Source organism: Trypanosoma rangeli (genome assembly GCF_003719475.1).
Source record: "Trypanosoma rangeli strain AM80 chromosome Unknown Tra_15.4_contig_00053, whole genome shotgun sequence".
Taxonomy (NCBI): domain Eukaryota; phylum Euglenozoa; class Kinetoplastea; order Trypanosomatida; family Trypanosomatidae; genus Trypanosoma; species Trypanosoma rangeli.
Genome location: NW_021705800.1, coordinates 53,368 through 69,236, shown reverse-complemented (window position 1 = coordinate 69,236; position 15,869 = coordinate 53,368). Strand labels below are relative to the sequence as shown.

Below are 15,869 nucleotides of genomic sequence, written 5' to 3'. Positions count from 1 at the left end.
GGAGCCGCGCGGAGCGCAAGTGGGAGTCCCTTCAACATGGTTGAGCTGCGCGGGAAGAAGCTGGGCATCATTGGCTACGGCGACATTGGGCAGGCCACCGCCCGCCTTGCCACCGCGTTTGGGATGGAGGTGACGGGCGTGAGGCGGTCCGCACCCTCCGAGAAGAAGGACCAGCACGGCGTGCATATGGTGTACGGTGATGCCGAGCGGGACCGCGTGATCCGTGAGTCCGACGTCTTGGTCAATATTCTCCCAGGGACGGAGGAGACAAAGCTGTTCTTCAACAAGCAGCGCTTTGCCATGATGAAGCCGAGTGCAGTGTACATCAACATTGGCCGCGGCATCACGACGAGCGGGGAGGATCTCGCGCGTGCGCTTCGTGACGGCGTCATCCGCGGTGCTGCCGTGGACGTCTTCGAGCAGGAGCCACTTTCCACCGACTCCTCGCTGTGGGACATCAGTGATGACAAGATTCTTTTGACGTTTCACAGCGCTTTTATGACAAGTGACCTTACTGACAGAGGTGTTAATTTGTTTCTTAACTTGGCCCGTGATTATGGAACGTGTTGTTTTACCTCTTTTTGTTTTTTTGTTGATGAAAATTTTGTTTCGCATCACTCTTTGCGCTAATTGTATTAGTTTTTTTTTGTTTTATTTTCCGTTTTGTTGTGAGATGTCATATGATTGTTGTGTTTTAGGATTTTTTTTTTATTGTGCAACTGATTTGTGTGCTATGGTATTTATTGATTGTTTGCAGGGGAGCGGTGGCCACTTCGGTGGTTAGGATGTGGAGTATTGTGTTTTGTTGACATGTAAGTGTTAAAGCTGATGTTTTTTTTGTTTCTGCTTGTTTTTATTGCTCGATGTTTTTATTTTACCTATCCACACACTCGTGCCGTACATTACATAGATACGTAGGACATTGTGATGGGACGAAGATTTTAGTATGAAAAAAGGGTAGGGAAGATAAATAGATTTATTCATGAATGATTTTTTTTCCACCTTTTTTTTTTGTTGCTGGCCTTTTATATATTTTTATATTCTGCTGTTTGTATGCGTGTGTTTTCTTGTTTTCTGTGAGTCTGTTGACAAGGTTAGTGTTTGGTAGATTGTTTGAGGGTAGTCTGCTCTGTCCTGTTCTGGTAAGCGATGCGCCGCGGCATTGGAGTTGCACACGTTCAGAGAAAAAATGAAACGCAGCAGCAGATGACCGATTTGGGGGCCCAAATCACAGCAGAGCGTGTGGGGCAGATTGCGGACCAACTGGAGGAATTTGAAAAAACTTTGTGTTCTCTTGCGCGTAAGCACAGGGACGATATCAGGGAGGACCCTATTGTTCGCGCGCGTTTCCGGCAGATGGCGGATTCTCTTGGTATCGATCTTATTTCCTCAAAGAAAAACATTTTTGCGGGTATTTTGGGTCTCGGGGACTTTTACTATGGTTTGGCGGGCAAGGTAGTGGAGGCATGTATGAAGGAGCGGAAGTTTTGTGGTTCATACGTTCCATTGAATCGTATCGTGTATATTATGCAACAGCAATATGGGTCTAAGGGTAACGAAGGTAGACAAAGTGCTATCACTGAGGCTGACATTTGCATGGCTCTTGATAAGCTACATGTGTTAGGAGAGGGCTACAACGTGGTAAAACTTGCTGGTGTGAGTTACATTCAAACCACACCGGATGGAACGCGGAGCGCGGACGATGCACCACTTGTAGACTGCGTGATGAAGAAGCGTGCGCAGCAGATTTTGCATTATCAATCTACCAGAGTGAAGAGCGAAAGTGTTTCTAATAGCGCGGTCCTTGGTGGTGTGACATCCAGCCGCGTGGGTATCTCTCGCGCGTTACTGGCCCCCGCTGTTCACCGTGACGCTGTTGAGGTTGAAACATACGTCGAAAGTGGCACGAAGGATATCCCTCTTGCTGTGCAATGTGTGGCGTTTACGCAAAGCGAACTTGAATCTCGTCTGATGTGGCGGCCTCACCGTGTTCAGGCTGTACTTGAACGGATGCTGCAGAACGGGTCAGTGTGGATTGAACAGCCGTCAACGGTTCGAAGTGACAATAAGGAAGAGGTGTCGCGACAAGGAGTGAAGCGAGCGAAAAAGGCGCAGCAGGCGGAAACAGTGTACTGGTTCATCATTGTTTCAGTTCTCACTGGATCCTCCATGTGAAAAACGGACAATAAAAATAAATTTTATGTTGTGTTTATATTTATCGTTTTGTTATTCACACTCATGCGGCACCTGATCCTCTCTTGGCGTTTGTGCGTGTGCCTCAGTTACTTATACTGCTTTGTTTGCTCTTTCTTCGCAGTACTTTTGCGTCCGTTAAAACTTGTTTTGTGTGCGTGTTTTTTGTTGATGTTACACCTATTTTTTCCCCCCTCTTTTTCTTTGTTTTTGTTCTTTCTTCGTTATTATTTTTTGTTGCTTGTGTTTTTAATTCTCCGCACAAACAAATTTATTTCTTCTCTGCTGTGTGATCCTCGTCAACAGGTGTTCTTCCTCGTCTTGTTGTTTTTCTACCCTAAGGGTTTCCTCACTGTTGGTGGAGCAGTTGCGCACCCATTACTGAGTGACCAGGTGTATTACTACGCCTGGTAAAGATATAGGCATATACGCAGGAAAGGAGGAGCGAAGGGTGTGGCGATTGGTGCTATTCTTCAGGAGGTGTGGGAAGCTGAACGATAAGAACACGTGCAGTGGTGGTATTTATTCTCTGCATTGTTGGTGCCCCAGTAACTCCTGTCACACACACCTACATACATACACGCCAGACGTCCCCATATGCATGTATACCTGCTTCATATACATTTATAAGTATCAGCATATTTCGTGCCTAATTGCTTGAAACGGCTATTTCCACGCAGCGGGAAGCGAACAAAGCCCTTTACGCGAAGCTAACTAAAGACTTGTGAATAATACTGTTTTGTTCTGATTTTTATTTGTTTATTGGTTTTTCTTGTTTTGGTTGTATCCTAGTTTTGGAGCTGCTTTGTTTTTCATGTTTAACAAATTTGTGGCAGGTCTCGTCACAAACCACTTGGGGAACTACTTTGAGAATGTGAACAGGGAGCAGGTGAAGGTGTCCTTGTGGAGTGGGCATGTGAAGCTGACGAATTTGCGCTTCCGTAGGGACGCTTTGCGGGCGTTTGATACGGCCGTTTGCGTCAAGGAGGGATTCATTGAAGAAATGACCGTGACCATTCCATGGACGCGGTTACTGTCGCAGTGCGTGGTGGTGGCAGTACAAAAGGTGCGCGTGGTGCTGCAGCAAAAGACTGCGGCAGGGTATGACCCGGAACGTGAAAAACAAGAGGTATATGAACGCAAGCTGCATCAACTAAACTTGTTTGAGGAGCTGTTGCAACAAGAACTAGCAGAGGAGGAAACGACGGCCCAGACCGCTTCCTCAACCCACGACAAAGTTTCTACAGAGGGCGTAGCACAGGAAGAGGAAGAGGAAGAGGCGTATGTGGAAGCTCAGAAGGACGTAACTTTTGCAGCACGTTTAAAGGCTGTCATACTAAACAATGTTCAACTGATGTTTAAGGATATCGTTGTGGAGTATGAAGGTTGCTATGCCTCTAGGGGGAGGCGTGGACACAGGAGAGGGCCAATGTGTGGGCCAAGACTACCATTCTGTTGCTATTGTGTTGGATTGTTTTCAGACGTATGCGTGTGATGCAAACTTCAATCCGCACTTTACCGCAGCAAGGGATCGAGTGTTGTACAAGAAGGTGGTGCTGGAGGGGGTGCAGTTTCTAATTAATGCGACTACATCCCGTACGGTGGTAGGGGCTGGAAGCGATCGTGAGGAAAGTCATGTTTCAGATGCCCTAAAGGAGACGGAGGGGACACCATTAGAGAAAGTCAGGAGGATGTCTAAGCATGTCACACCCTCACCGTTGCCGCAGCGTCAATCATCGGGGTCTCAGAGTTTTATTTCCCCATTTGGCGCAATGGCTTGTGTGCAGTATCAGCCTGTGCCATACCGCACCGACCTCCCAGCAGCACGTATCGATCTACACTTGGCTGCTCTATGTGCTGCACTGTCGCGTGAAGAATGGGCAACCCTATGTGCCCTGTGGCGTGAGATACGTGACGGGGAGGAGTACGACGTGCTGCGACAGTTTAGACCTGTGGGCACAGACAAACGAAGGCCCACCGACAATGCGCGTGCGTGGTGGGTCTACGCTATTCATGTAACGCTGCATCGTATACGGCGGTATCGCGAGCGCCGCGTGTTTGTCTGGGAAGACTACAAACATCTCAAGGCAGCGAGAGAAGAGTACATGACACTTTTCAAACGCACCAGGCGAGGACGACTGGGGGCCAACTGGCTTTCGGAACTTACAATGCAAGAGGCGTTGCGACTGCGAGAATTGGAGATAGAACTGCCGATTGAGTCTATCAAACTAGCACGGAGACTCGCTTACCATCGAGCGCGTCTGGAGCGGGAACACAGGGACATCATATTGGAGAAACGACGGCAACAAAAACAAGAAGCAGCTGAAGAAAAAACTGGAGAACGAGAGTGTGCGTCAATTGTGGGAAATGCCATGGATATGGATCAGGCACGAGGCAAAGGCGGCTCAAGTTGGTGGAGTTGGTCATTTTTTTCACGAACACGGAACACCGCTTGTGAGGCGCTTGACGAGGATGTCACTGACCTTCAGGCAGAGGTGGAAGAGATGTTTCAGCTTGTATATGCAGAGCGTTGGACACTTGCGCAACGTCACGCCATTGCCAAGGAGTTTGGTATTCCCGAGAGTGAAGTTGAAAGCCTTTCCGATGTTGGTGGCACGTCACACAGAAGCCTTGGGGAGCTTCAATGGCAGGTTTATCTTCATATAAGCGGTCTCGAGTTAATGTTATGCGAGAGTACTGGGGAACGTGCACCATTTGCCACGTTGGCGATAGAAAGGTTTAACGCCAACTTGGCCTACATGTTTATTCGGCGCTTTTCTTTCAATTTTTCTCTTGACGAGTACGTGGTGCTTGCACACTTAGCGGAAAAACCGCGTGCGGTGAGTGTTATACGTGTGGCCAGGGAACGATGTGTGACACGCGACAGTGAAAATGTGCCTGCAATGTTGCTTTTCTTGAAGCGGCATTACGCTGGTAGCTTGGCGGAGTATGACGCTGAAACTGGAGTGATGCCGTATGAAATTGGCTTGGAATGGGGTCCCATGGACTGCAATTTGGATGCGTCTTTTCTTCAGGCCTGCATTGAGTTTGCTCGCCCTCCGTCTGCCACTTTATTTTCGTCGTTGTCTGCTGCATTACCTGCGACCTTGGGAGGTGTACGCCCATCCTGCGAGCGGCGACAAGAGACGATGGACTCCACAACACAGCGGGCTGTGCTAATGATGAGGGTGGAGCGGGAGTTTCTATGCAGTTGGCGAATACTACTCCACGACGTCCGCATCGTTGCCTCAGAGGCTGAGCGGCAGCTAACTCGCATCAGAGTGGAGCAATTGGAAGTGAGAAATGATCCTGCAAAGAAGCTTGAGCGACGGCGGCGCATACAGACCCTTACTGGAATATCTGACACCTTTGGTGACGATGCAGATCACTGGGTAAATACCGTACATGTCACTGTTGAAGGATTAACGGCGGAGTCTCTCTTGAATCCCGTGAGTGCCGATGCAAGTGTCTATGGTGACAAAGACGACAAATCCGAAAAGCATTGGGAACGCGTTATGTCTCTTCCATCTTTTACACTGTGCGTCAAGAAGAGTGTTATGATGCAACGCAGTCCCTCTGTACCGTTTTTCTCTGCATCACTTATGTTTGCTCATCCACTGCAATTTCGATGCTCACGGCAGAGTCTTTCTGTACTGTGCAATTTTTTTTCTTTAATGACAGATATTTGTCAGAGAATCTTTCAACTGGCAGCCACTAATACCGTTTCTTTGGCGTCGGTTGCCTCACCCAGCATGATATTCCATGCCCAAGTCCTTACTGTAGATGAGCGATACTTTGTCGAACATGAACCCTCCCCATGGTGGAAGCAGGAGCAATTTTACCGCGAAAAAATGCAGGCACCTGAAGTGATAGATACCTACCGCCGCGTGGAATTGGCGACAGGAAAAATGATTCTCTATCACGGCAAGCGTCCTTCTTTTCCGAGTCACTTTTTTGAACTTTGTCGAGGGCATCTACACATTGCCCAATATGCCTCGGAGGTGAGTTTATTTCTTGAGTCTGGTGGCATTTCACATGAGTACAGACGCGGTGTATTGAAGGCGAAGGAGGTGCTCTTTGGAAAATATAAGTTTCCACCTCTTGGAAGCATGTCTTTACTTGAAGCTTTAGTAGAAGAATGGTGTCAAGCGCATACGGATAGTCGTGAGGAGGAAGAAGAAGAGGAAGTGAAACGCGCGTTTAGGATTATCTACGTGGCCTCTCGAACACGTCCATGTCGTCATCTCCGTGTGAGGCTCAAGACCGCGGAAGAGGCTCAGCATTTTGTCAACGCGCTTAATACTCATGCAGTGGGCTACCATGCAATGGGCATCCCTCCTGACCCAACACCAGCAGAAGAAGCAGCGGAAAGCCAGAAGGGCGCGGAACATCATTTGCGTTTGTTTACACTTGACATGTCCATACCGAAGTGTACGTTTCTTCTTTTGGATGAGGCAATTGAGAATCAGGAGGATGGCGCAGCACCTCCAGCGCATGAGGTGTTGATAACCGCAGTGAATCTCTTCTATGTGCAGAAAAAACGGAAGAAACTCATCAATTTTGCTATAAACGGACTATCTGTTACGGCGCACGCGAGAACTGTGCCAGTGGTGGAGGTTACAAAATCTGCAGCAACACCTCCTGTTTCTGATTTTGCTTCTGCTGCGATGGTGAATGCTGATACTGGTGCATGTCCGGCGATAAATATTTTGTTTCAAATGAAAGAGCGAGTGTATCCCCATTTAGCTCGAAAGTACATGAAACTGACTGCTTCAGCAGAAGTCAAATTGGAGTTTTCAAGTGAGTTGATGAATGTTGTCGAAATGTTATGGGATATTACAGGAATCATGACAAATCAAATATATGGGTATATGAGGTATCAGTCTGTCCCTTGGTCTGATGAAACAGCAGCATCTATTGAGGAAAAATGGCGGGCCGATCCGGCAGGGGCTCTTCTTCAAAATAACGACCTTTCCATCGCTCTGGAACACCTTGTTCTGTCCCTCTACTACCCCACTGACAGGTTTGAATTGGCAGATAAAACAGATGTCGCGTTAGATGCAGATGCTCCTCCTGGGGATAGCAGTGGTGATATGGATGATGCTGCACGTGGGCCCGTGACTGTAATAGATGGTTCTCACGTGCGTATTCACTGGAGCAACACAGAGGGATGCAATAAGACGTATTCGATAATACATAATCCCCGTATAATGATGCGGACGGCCTCTACTGGGGAACTTGTTCATGTGGTTATACCCACCAGGAACCACAGAGAAGAGAAAACTACAGGACGGACTCTAACCAGCAACCCTACGTTATCCCTTTCATTCTCTATTCATCATGAGCCACCAATGTTGTCGAGATCAGATTTTATTGCTAATGGAGGCCCTTCTGGGTATCGCTACACACATTTTGTCTTACTTTCAGGAACGCATTTGAATGTTGTTTACTGGCAATCACAGTTATGGAGCCTTATTGAGGTGTTTTCACGAGGTGTCATCTCCAGAGCGACATGGTTGGTGTGGCGCCAGCCTTATACTGTGGGGACTCCATTGCTGCGTTGGCCTCAACCCGACGCCCCACCTGCGCCTTTTTCTTGGAATCTGTTGCACAAACACGTAGAATTGTCACACGTGCAACTCTTACTTCCAGACGAGCGAGCTCATTTTCCCGCCACCAGGTTATGGGGAAAATTTGATCTCTGTCGCTTTCATGATACGCTAGTCATTGGTGGGGAAAGCGACCCCGCAAGTCAAAAGCGATGTGTGCAACACATTTCAACGCTTACGCTTGAGGGACTTGAAATTCAGGAAATGCGACGGAAATTCAACATTAATGATGCTGCTAACGTGAATATGGTGACGTTGCTGAGCCGCACATCTTTTTTATTAGAGTTTTCTTATGAACTCTTTCGTGTAGATGGATGGAACGGCACACGTCCTCGTCGTTTTCGGGTTGAAATGCCGGAGAATGTGGTTTTTCAGGGAACCACGCATCAATTTTTACTCTTGGTGGACTGGTTTTTTGTGAACTACATGGAAGAGCCATGGAGGGCCCGCTTTCTGCCCAATACGGTTGCCATCGATCCATTTCTACTGGCTTATGGTGCTGGTGAGGAGTTGACGGAGTGGACTGTTGATATTCCCTACGCGTGCTTTCATCTCAAAGACCCGCCTCGGTTGTATCACTGTGTGGAGGATGAGGTAGGTTCTTTGGTAGGCTTTGAACGTTCTGCTATCGATCTTGCAGTTGTGATAGAGCGCTTTAAGATGGAGCTTCAGTGGAGGTTAGGTGATGGATTTCTATCCCGCCATAGTGTTGGAGAGGTCTCTGTGTGGCAATTGGAGCCGTTACTGCAGAATCGTGTGGAATTTCGCTGTCATCCGAAAGAAGTTGTCGATGACTCATTTCGTTTTCTTTGGTTTCACAATGAAAACCGTGAAACGGCAATGTCACCAACTAAGGTGGAGGAGGAACGGCAAAGCATGAGTCATGCTACTATGAATGAAGACATGGCAATTGAGGGGAGTTATGAAGTGAATTTTAAAAATGGGGACAAGTTGGTGTCTAGTCGCATTGCAATCCATGCGGTCGATATAACACCAGAGCCTTATTTCTTATTTAACCTCAAAGATTCTCTTTTTAGCCTTTATGCTCGAAATGCGTATGGTCAAATTTTACGTTGGGAATCACGAGTGGCGGGAGTTCCTTTAATCCCGCCCGATCCAGCACTCCAGGACTATTCTACCAATCACCATTTCACTCTTGTAGGATTAAATGTGGTTATTCCAAAGCTGCTATGTCCACGTCAGCGTGTTATGCCGCTGTTTGTTGCTTCCATTAAGTCTATTGAATTTGTTTCTTCTTCAGAGAAGTATGGAGCAAACTGTGCGTGGTCCATTTCTGTTGACAGTATTACCCAAAACGGTCTGGTGGTGGATAATAACGTGTCCGGTGGTGGATGGAAACTAACACCTCTCTTTGTACCGCCTTTTTGCTCTGAGAATGATACGGAGGCTTTGAAGGCAAAGCAGCTGCTCTCTCTGACGTGTATGGCAGAGCATGGGCTCATGGGAACCGTGGACTCTTTATGGATTGCTATCCCTCTTAAACGAGAGATCCACGCCCTGTGTGAAGTATTTGAAAAGGGTGGGTACAAAGAGCTGTGCTGGTTGTGGACGTTTTTGGAGGAACGCCGAATGTGGAGGAATGGGGGACTCCGCAGCCAGGCAAGTGATGCATTGTTGTCGGTGCACGTTACGATCAAGGCACCTTGTGTGGTTATGCCAGAACACGGAGGTGCTGCCGCGGGTAGTGTAGACTTTGGTCGTGGTGTGGTGTTCAGCCCAGGAGACATTCTCGTGGCGAGGGATACGAAGGGCGAAAGCTCCTTTGGCGTTTCACTAGCTGCCATGAGCGTGAGATTGTTGCAGAAGCATCCATGCTACGTTATAAAGCCGACGCGTGTTGACGTCTCCGGGTACTTTCAAGGTGATGCAATGTGGGAATTGCAGCTCAATCTCCATGCAATTATGGTTGAAGTGGAACAGTCACTTTATGAACTTCTCTTACACAGCTTGGTGCAGAATTTTGTGGCGATCGAGGCAGAGTTTTTTGATACCTGTAGTGCAAGCGTAGAGGACACGGCGTTGTGTCTCCGTCTACCGTTGGGTGACCCCACAGTAAGTGGATCTGGCGATGTACCTGCCTCAGTGCGAGGAAGTAGTTTTGGCATTCGCGTCTGCGTGGAGTGGGAATCCTTTACGTTGCGTGTGCTACGCAACAATGTGGGCTTCTTCCTTCAAATGGGGGAGATGTCTGCGATGTATGATCTCCCCGCAGGCGAAAGGGAGCTGAGGGTCAACCCCACTGTGGCACGGCGGGTACATATCAACCTGAATTTTATTACCCTGGGCGCGGATAACAGGCCAAACCTTCTTGACATGCGTCCCACGGCTACTGTCTCCTCCTGCTTGACGAGGGACAGTAGCGGAGAGAAGCAGGAGGAGGAAGATGAGTCTGTGGGTATTTTGCCGTCGTATGGTTGCCTCTCTTTCTGCCTTGACGCATGCAGCAAGGGGAAGGAAGAGATTCAAATAGACTTTGGAAGAGCTGTTGTGCTACTCGAAAAAAGCACCATGCACTTGTTGCTTTCCACAATTTACGAGCCCTACCGTAGAATTGTGCTGCAAGAATACCACGTGCACGATGTAAGATCCATCGATGGTGACATCACTCTGCAAGAACGGCTGGTGCTATCTCAGCGCAACAAGGTGCGGGTGGTGCAGGGGCGGTACAATCACATCACCATTGATGGTAATGGGCATGACATTTACTTCATTGACGCCAGATCGCCTCTCTTGTCACTTGGCGATGGTCTTACACTTTGCATCATTAACGCGCGCATTCACCTTTATGGGAAAGTTCTTGAATATTACATGGCCGTTGGAAATGGGTCATACGTCATTGCAGATTCAGCCCGTAATGTACTCATTAACGAGGCACCTCAATCTTGCGGTGAAGTCCGCACCACAGCCGCTGGTCCAGAGTCAAACACGTTGGATTTTAAAAACGGGGAAGACGAGACTGCGTCTTCACCTCTCCGTTGTAATTCAAAAGGACGTGGTAGTGGAAACACTAAAGATAATGTTTTGGGTTCGTCTGAAGTAGGAGGGTGTCGTACAAACAGTGTCACTAGACGCGTTACGGCTAGTGCCGTCCTCTTACTCACGCTTCCAGAGGGAACGGATGGGTTACATGTTGCTCCCCAAAAATCTTCACATACAGCGCAATTTTCACGTTCATTGGTACTTCAAGCTACGATGTCGGTGGAGATGGAAATGACAATTTCTGACAGCCGTGTGATGGATGGCTCCAGTACATTTGACATGAGTGAGTTTGTCTTGTACAGTAAATACCTTGACGCGGATGGAAGTCTAATGGAGACCCGACCACTAGTCTCTGAATGGGCACTGACGGTTCACCACACTCAGTCACGTTCACAGTTGGAGAATTTATTGAAGCAGCATGTCGAGGTGCACTGTCCTCACGACATTGAGGTACAACTCCGTTACGGTGACGTATACCTTTGTTGGGACGCTGTCCTACAGGCGCGGCAGGCCATAGGTCATATTGAGAAGAATGTGCTGGATGACGTTGTGGGTAGTGAAGTTGATTCCTCGCTGGAGACACCGCAGTACACTAGTCAGGAGAGCAACGGAACAACGCAGGTGGTAAAGCATACGAGTTTGTCGTTTAACCTGCGATACTTTAGCGTGGATGTCGTGGATGACAGCAGCGATGTCAATATTCCCCTCTTTCGCGCCCGCATTGACAATCTCGTTACCCCGAAGGTGGAGAAGAAAGGCTTAGCTCTCAAGTTGCATGTTTCCTTCACCTGCAGTATTATCTACTACAACTTTAGTACCTCCGCGTGGTGTTCGTTGCTTGAGCCCGTCCTTTTGGACTTTGTGTTGCGAAGTGAGCCCAATTTGTCGCTCGAAGACGTAAGGCGTCGAAAAGGATATTTGCGAGTCGGGCTTCATTTACGCCCTGTACGTCTACACTTCTCTGCGCGAGTGCTAGAAAATGTGCGTCGTGTGTGGTTATTGAAGAAGGGCCTGGAGGATGCAGGACATGCGTTTGAACAGGACACGCTTTGTAAGCCACACGGGGCAATGAAGCAACAATTCTGCATGTATCGAGTGACACAACACTTTGGACACAACCTGGAAATCCGCTTTGCCCACAATAGCCACGATAGCCTTTGCAAACCCTCCATTTTGAATGCTAACGAGATCATGCAGTTTAACTTCCCTCGTGTTGAGGGTCATGAGTTGCCTCTCTGGAAGCATCGTTTGTTGGTGTCGTTCCTAAATAAAAAGGAAGTGGTGAGCATTGCGAAAACAGGAAAACACCTCATCTTTCGTGGCCCTGGCCTAGTGGATCGTAATCTGCTGGTGGATGTCACCGTCTCGGGGGGACAGAAGTTGGTGGAGTTTCGCACAAATATTACGTTTAAAAATGAACTTCCATTTTCTATGGATGTTGCTGGGGTGGGGTTGGTTCCGCCAGGTGGTGTCCTGTATCTACCTGTTCATTGTCTGCGGCGTCGGACCTCTTTTATGCCATACAAGGAAGGCCACTGCAGTACTTCTTGTTCCCTGGGTGTGGCCTATGACATGTTGCCTTTTCTCCATGAGCAGGTTTTTCTGGGTGTCTGCAGAGTTGACTGTAACGAGATCCTGGAGACCAGCAACTCCGTACAGGCCTCTACATCCTTGAGGCAGTCTGTCTTTTTTTGCCTTCGCTTCAGTGGGAAAAAATGTATCGGTACTTCCGATGTGATCGATTGCAGAGGTACATTTGAGGCGCCTTTTATGATTGTTAATGGCACAAGTCTTCCGATGCGGATTCGTCTACTTTACCGTAGGGAAACCCAAAAACAAAACTGTTCGCTTTTAGTGTTTGAGGAAACCAACTCCCACGAACAGGTCACGACGATTGATGTTGCCTCAGGGGAGCGCTCTTGTATTACTCAAGTGACTCCGTTAAAAGACATTTACATTGATGTGTTTGTTGCTCAGGCAAACGGGGAAGCGATGGGTCAAACCTTCCGTCACTCAGGATCAAGTCCGTCTCCTGCGCTTGTGCGCTCTGTCAGCAAGCGAGTGTGTGATCGCACCATCACCCTGCACGACCAACGCGGTGCCTCCATCATTCTTCACCTTGATTATGTTCCAAGGGTGGTAACCATCTGGTGCCCGTACTGGATCATCAACCGAACCCCACACTGCTTGCGAGTTGCAGATGTAAAGAATGGCGCACTAACCGCGGGACTGTGCAGCGAACACGGCATCACACCCGCTGCTTCCAGGAATGTGATTGGCGGTATCAATAGTGATGGCCCCGCGTATCTTCTTAACACGAAACGCATGGAGAAGCTCGGGGATAAGGCGGTAATTTATGTTTCGATTGGGCGATATATATCGGATAGTGATATTCAATGGACAAAGTGGTCTGATAAAGTTCCTATTGGTCCACTGCGTGAGAGTGGAATTCTCGATGGTAGCTTCCGCGAGCATGTCAACTTGTCATTATCGTACACTGTGGAGTTTGTGGGGGGACGCATGAAGGCCACTCGTGTCGTCACATTTAGCCCCCGCTGGATTTTACAGAATTGCACCGATAACACAATTACCTCCCGCCAGTGTGGAGTTAAAGCGAATGGCAACACAAATTTTATCCCCCGGTCTGTCGAGTTGGCCCCAAGTCAGAGTCAAGTCATTGATTTTTCTCGTGGAGGTAATGCGGCAAATTCTATTCAAGTGCGGCTTTCTCCAGATGAGGAGACCGGAATTCAACGCTCTTACTGGTCACACCCTCTTAAAATTGACAAGCTGAGTGAACGTGCCTTTAATGTTCACTACGAATTACAAATGAAGGTACAAGGTGGCTGTTGCGTGTATCCTGATGATACAGTCATTCAAATTGGCGATGTGTCATGTTTTACACGTGCGGTATCGGATGTTTTGATGGTTTCGTGTCATACTCGCGGGGGTACGATGTTTGTTGTGGTTTCCAGGCCGCACCGGCCCCCGCTTGTTGTTGAGAATCGCACCAGGTACAAAATAAACGTGAGACAACGCGGTGTTTCTCAGCTTGTTGTTGTGTACCCACGAACCACGCGAGGCCTCGCGTGGGAAGATTCAAAGTCCCAGCCGGTGATGGAACTGTGGGAAGCTGAGAATCGGACCGCTCGCATCAAGCCTCTCCTCATTAACTTTGAACCACAAGCCGTACTACGACGCAGCGAACAGCTGCAGCAAACGTTATCTCTTCCTGACGGTGTCATTCTCTTTGTTCGGGTGCGTGGGTTAAGCCGTACGAGCTACGCCATCAGTATAACCACTGAGAATACCATTGACACCTTCTGTTCGCTTCCATACTTCCAGTTTTTCCTTCGGGTGAAGGTGGACAGTATATACGCACTGCTCTCGGACGACGATGAGGACTTTATTCTCTTGACGGTAAAACCTGTCATGTTTTTTCTCTCTCAGGGAAAGGAGGCAAAAGGCCATGGTGATGAGCAGGTGTTTGATTTCTCCGTCTCCGTGATTCAGGTGGATGATGGACGTCTACATGCAAAGCAGCGCGTGGTGGCGCAACTTGTGGATTCCAGACCCTCCACCATCCACTTCTTGCGCAACCTTTTTCGCACAACCCCTATTTTGTGTCTTAAAGAGTTTGTCATTAACCTCAGCTCCGTGGAGGTGCATCTCGAGGATTCGTTTATCTTTCAGGCAATGAAGTGTCTGGATCACATGCGTGCGGTTCTGGGAAACGAGAGCCTGCCGCTCTCATCAAGTCGGAGGAATGAACACCTTCTGGCATCACGTGTGACGGGAAACAAAAGAAGTTTGCATGCGAAAGAGGTTTGGAAGCAGCAAGTTGTTTTCATAGATCACCTGCTTATTGAGGAAACTATGGTTTCTATCTCTCTCTACCGCTCTCCTGGGGCACTGAACGATCCTATGTGGGAGCAACTTGGCTATCTGAGTTTGTTTATTCGTTCCGTGCGAGACGCCCGTTTTGTCTGGCGTCGTATTGAGCAATGGGGTGTGTATGAAACCTTGTGGTTGCTGGGTGCATCGTATTCATCGTTTTACAAGCATAAGTTACAACAGCAAATGTCAAATGTAGTGCACGTCGCAGGCTTGGATATGATGCGAGGGTTTGTCACGGATCTCTTGCAAGGGTACTTTTCGTCAGCCATTGTTACCAACATTGATCGTAGCAAATTGCGTATTGGTCGTCGCGCAGAGGCACATTTTGCCGATGATGAAAAGTCACTAGGCGCCACGGAAGGGGTTGCGGTGACCAGCCATAACATTTTTGAAGATATGTTGAATCTTGAAACAGCTGAGACCGTGTCGAGATCAGAGGATGGAGGCAGTGTGGCTGGGAAAGGAATAAGAGAAGAAGCGCACGGACCACATTTGTCTTTAACTCTTTTCAATACAAAACCAACATGTGAAACTGGCGGAAGAATCATTGAGGCTGCAATGTGCTTACCGTGGAGTGCGTTCTGCGCCCGTGTGAGCGATAGTGAGCTTTGCATTTATGGAGTGTTTGCCGTTAAGCGATTTCTGAGAAACTTGGACTTTGCCAACACTTTTAGGATGCAGTGGCAGATGCAGGATTTAACGTTTAAGGGAACTGGGGTAAGTGGCACTAGCACTGTGCCGAGAAACATTGGTCACTGTGAGAGTTGTGCCCAGATTGAGATGATGCGGGAACAGCGCTTTAAGGCTGACAGTCCAAGTGCCCTGCCGCACCCTGACTCCGGTCTTATCACGTGGGCTGAGTTTGTTCACCATATTTCGTGGAGTGAGTTTGTTCAATTATGTTCACCGTCAGAGGTTCGACAGTACGCGGGATTGGTGATGTTTTCCCTCGTAGGGGAGCCGATAAATATGATTCGCATCGATGGTGATAAGGAGCTGAGATTGAACAAGGAAATTGCTTAGCACGCTGAGTAATAACCGCTCATGCACTTTTTTTTTTTGTTCGTCCTCAACGAGAGCGTTGTGTCGAATTTGTGGGAGGAGTAGGGAGTAGTGTGGTGTGTGTGTGTGTGTGTGTGACGGGGGGTGGGAGAGAGAGAGAGAGAGTGA

At 48.3% G+C, this 15,869-nt stretch overlaps 4 protein-coding genes across 4 annotated transcripts, besides 3 other annotated features; all 4 read left to right on the top strand.

The window, feature by feature from the left end:
• TraAM80_02381 (D-isomer specific 2-hydroxyacid dehydrogenase-protein) lies at positions 1-630 on the top strand (the record flags this gene model as incomplete). The annotated part of the gene is made up of 1 exon (XM_029379385.1): positions 1-630. A coding segment is annotated over one exon (630 nt), but the record flags the coding sequence as incomplete, so codon positions are not given.
• A 519-nt stretch (positions 631-1,149) lies between these two features.
• Positions 1,150-2,175, top strand: TraAM80_02380 (ESCRT-II complex subunit VPS22; the record flags this gene model as incomplete). Its single annotated transcript, XM_029379384.1, has 1 exon — positions 1,150-2,175. The coding sequence occupies one exon, from the start codon at positions 1,150-1,152 to the stop codon at positions 2,173-2,175; it is 1,026 nt and encodes a 341-aa protein (XP_029240715.1).
• A 215-nt stretch (positions 2,176-2,390) lies between these two features.
• Positions 2,391-2,444: a sequence feature (A-rich).
• A 563-nt stretch (positions 2,445-3,007) lies between these two features.
• On the top strand, positions 3,008-3,688 carry TraAM80_02379 (uncharacterized protein; the record flags this gene model as incomplete). The annotated part of the gene is made up of 1 exon (XM_029379383.1): positions 3,008-3,688. One exon carries the CDS (start codon positions 3,008-3,010, stop codon positions 3,686-3,688), a length of 681 nt encoding a protein of 226 aa, XP_029240714.1.
• Positions 3,689-3,884: 196 nt separating this feature from the next.
• Positions 3,885-15,722, top strand: TraAM80_02378 (uncharacterized protein; the record flags this gene model as incomplete). The annotated part of the gene is made up of 1 exon (XM_029379382.1): positions 3,885-15,722. The coding sequence occupies one exon, from the start codon at positions 3,885-3,887 to the stop codon at positions 15,720-15,722; it is 11,838 nt and encodes a 3,945-aa protein (XP_029240713.1).
• Positions 15,723-15,812: 90 nt separating this feature from the next.
• Positions 15,813-15,838: a microsatellite.
• Positions 15,839-15,849: 11 nt separating this feature from the next.
• Positions 15,850-15,869: a microsatellite.